Source organism: Chamaea fasciata, unplaced genomic scaffold, assembly GCF_029207755.1.
Source record: "Chamaea fasciata isolate MVZ Bird 193981 ecotype frontalis unplaced genomic scaffold, bChaFas1.0.hap1 SCAF_50, whole genome shotgun sequence".
NCBI lineage: Eukaryota > Metazoa > Chordata > Aves > Passeriformes > Sylviidae > Chamaea > Chamaea fasciata.
Genome location: NW_027094135.1, coordinates 904,863 through 908,149, shown reverse-complemented (window position 1 = coordinate 908,149; position 3,287 = coordinate 904,863). Strand labels below are relative to the sequence as shown.

At 54.9% G+C, this 3,287-nt stretch overlaps 1 protein-coding gene across 1 annotated transcript; it reads left to right on the top strand.

The window, feature by feature from the left end:
- The first annotated feature begins 1,820 nt into the window (after positions 1–1,820).
- LOC136304099 (olfactory receptor 14J1-like) lies at positions 1,821–2,393 on the top strand. The gene has a single exon (XM_066207759.1). It carries the CDS (start codon positions 1,821–1,823, stop codon positions 2,391–2,393), a length of 573 nt encoding a protein of 190 aa, XP_066063856.1.
- Positions 2,394–3,287: the final 894 nt, after the last annotated feature.

The window sequence follows — 3,287 nt, the reverse complement described above, 5'->3', positions numbered from 1 at the left end:
CCCAGTAAAACTTCAAGAAACTTTGGAGTTTCAATCCGATTAGGAGTTCTCAGATAGTTTTTTAAACACTCTCTTAGGGACTGAGTCTGATGTAAACAACACCAAAGCCCCAAGAGGGTCATTAAAATCCTGGTGCTGTGTCTGTGCTGCTGAGCTGAGTCGGGCTCCTGAAACAGAGGCACCTCCTGGCAACCAAGAAGAGCTTTAAAAAGACATTTCTCCTCAGGAGCAGCTCCTCTACCAGCCCAGCAGGGCTGAGGGCACTGCCTGCAGGTACCTGAGAGCAGTGAAGCAGACAGAGGCTTAAAGCAACTGGAAGGACAATTCTGAGATAATTCACGGAGAAATCTTCACAACTTTTAAAAATTCTAAACTTCTTCATGGAGAAATCCTCACCACTTCAGACACGGTCAGTCTCTGGCTGCAGGGATCTCCTAAAGCTGACCCAGGACAGGACTGACAGCACTGTAAGGATGGCTCTGCTGCCCTTTCTGCTTTGGGGGAGGATGTGCTCCAGAGCGGGGCTGCCCTGGGCACCGTCAGAGGGACAGGGCAGGACGGCTCCTGCTGCCAGGGACGGCTGCAGGGGCTGAAGCTGGGGCTGCAGCCAGGGGTGCCCAGGGCTGTCGTGCAGAGCAGGTGCTGCAGCCCTGAGGGCTCTTGGCCAGGCCGGGGGATCTGTCACCTGCCAGGGGCAGTTCTCAGCCGGCCTGGGAGCTCCCATGGATGCTGGAGGGGAGCTGTGGGTGCAGTGAGTGACTCCTGCCAGGGTAGGTCCTGCTGCTGTGGAGAGGGTGCTGTGTGTGCCAGGGCTGCTCAGAGCTCCAGCTCATGCCCAGGTAATTTCTGAGGGGACTTTTCATGAGCTCGTTCAGGGCAGGAGTTCCCTGCTTGAGTCTCTACTTTCCTGAATCTGTGCTCCCACTTTTCTCTGGCTCAGCTTGGCGGCAATGGAAACTCATCTGTGCAGAGTAGAGCAGGGGCTGAGGCTCTTAAAACATCACACTGAGCTTTCCTGGGAACACTTCACAGGGACAGAGCAGCTCCCCTCAGTCTGCCGTCAGCCTCAGACAATCCTCCTCCTCCCTGTTTTCCCCAGGTGCAGCTCTCTCATTCTGCTTCCTGCAATCTCCATCTCTTTGCTCTGGCAACTCCCGTGCCTTATCAGGAGATTCTTTGTCCAAGTTCTAACACCAGGACTGGCCCCTGCCCTCACTGTTCCCCTGCACTGACTGGGGGTCAGGGCTGACTCCCAGGTGTCCTGCAGGTCAGGGTCTGGCTCCTCACTGAACATTGGCCAGCAGCAATCAGGGCTCCAGCAACCAAGGTGAAGAAGTTCTCCTAGACATAGACAAGAGGGAGGTGTTTAGTGACAGAGAATGTTCTCCGAGAAAGGACTTTGACTCTTCTGTGAGAAATCCCCCCTCAAATGTCACTGTCTTTCCTCCATCTGCAGGTTGGGATGTCCAGACACAGCAAATGTCCAAAAGCAGCTCCATCAGCCACTTCCTCCTGCTGGCATTGGCAGACACGCGGCAGCTGCAGCTCCTGCACTTCTGCCTCTTCCTGGGCATCTCCCTGGCTGCCCTCCTGGGCAACGGCCTCGTCATCAGCGCCGTAGCCTGCGGCCACCACCTGCACAGCCCCATGTTCTTCTTCCTGCTCAACCTGGCCCTCACCGACCTGGGCTCCATCCTCACCACTGTCCCCAAAGCCATGCACAATTCCCTCTGGGACACCAGGACCATCTCCTATGAAGGATGTACTGCTCAGATCTTTTTCTATTTTACATTTCAGCAGAGTATTCCCTCCTGACCATCATGTGCTATGACCGCTACGTGTCCATCTGCAAACCCCTGCACTACGGGACCCTCCTGGGCAGCAGAGCTTGTGCCCACATGGCAGCAGCTGCCTGGGCCAGTGCCTTTCTCTACGCTCTGCTGCACACAGCCAATACATTTTCCCTGCCCCTGTGCCATGGCAATGCCCTGGGCCAGTTCTTCTGTGAAATCCCACACATCCTCAAGCTTTCCTGCTCACATTCCAATCTCAGGGAACTTGGGCTTCTTGCTGTTAGTGTCTGTGTAGCTTCTGGTTGTTTTGTGTTCATGGTTTTCTCCTATGTGCAGATCTTCAGGGCTGTGCTGAGGATCTCCTCTGAGCAGGGACGGCACAAAGCCTTCTCCACCTGCCTCCCTCACCTGGCTGTGGTCTCCCTGTTCCTCAGCACTGGCACATTTGCCAATCTGAAGCCCCCCTTCATCTCCTCCCCATCCCTGGATCTGGCATTGTCAGTTCTGTACTCGGTGGTGCCTCCAGCCCTGAACCCCGTCATCTACAGCCTGAGGAACCAGGAGCTCAAGGCTGAAGTGTGGACACTGATGACTAGATGATTTCAGAACCATTAAACCGCTTGCTTATTTCTGCAAATCACTTGTGATAGAAGTCATCTTTGATACCACTTGTTGGTGTGGTTGTCAGGGTTCTATTCTTTCTTTGAGTTTTCAGTGGTGTTCACAAAGCAAGGCCATTGTTTGTGCCCTGTCTTGTTTTGTTTGCCTCCAGATTTTCTGTGGTCAAAGACTGTGTCAGTGAGGAGCTGTGCACTCAGTGGCTCTAAATGAACTAAAGAGTCTCCCAGAAAAGTTTTCACTGGAGATCCCTTGTTTTGTTCCCTTCCTTTGCAGCTGCAGCAGCAATGTCTGTGTGCTAACTGTGATGGCACAGCAGCTCTGCCCCAGCTGGCCACACCATTTCTGATCCAGGCCAGGAGCCATTGGCCCTCTTGGCCACCTGGGCACACTGCTGCCTCATGTCCAGCCTGCTGTCCAGCAGTCCCCTCAGGTCTGTTTCTGCCTGACCGCTGTCCAGCCACTCTGTCCCCAGCCTGTAGCACTGCAGGGGTTGTTGTGGCCCAAGTGCAGGACCCGGCCCTTGGTCTTGTTAAACCTCCCATTGCTGGATTTGGGCCCTGGATCCAGCCTGTCCAGGGCCCTGTGCAGAGCCCTCCTACCCGCCAGCAGATCCACACTCACACCCAGCTTGGTGTCAGCTGCAAATTTGCTGATGGTGGACTCAATCCCCTCATCCAGATCATCAATGCAGATGTTGAAATCCACGCTGGCTGGGTCTGATCCCTCGGCCATCCTGTGGGTGCCGTGTGATGGCACTCAAGGTGATCTGTTCCATAACCTTGCTGGGCACCGAGGTCAGGCTGACAGGCCTGGAGTTCCCCAGATCCTCCTGCCAGCCCTTCTTGGGGATGGGCTCACATTGGCACCTGCAGT

Coding starts and splice junctions, on each gene's coding strand:
- LOC136304099 (XM_066207759.1), top strand. CDS start 1,821: ATGTGCTATGACCGCTACGTGTCCATCTGCAAACCCCTGCACTACGGG.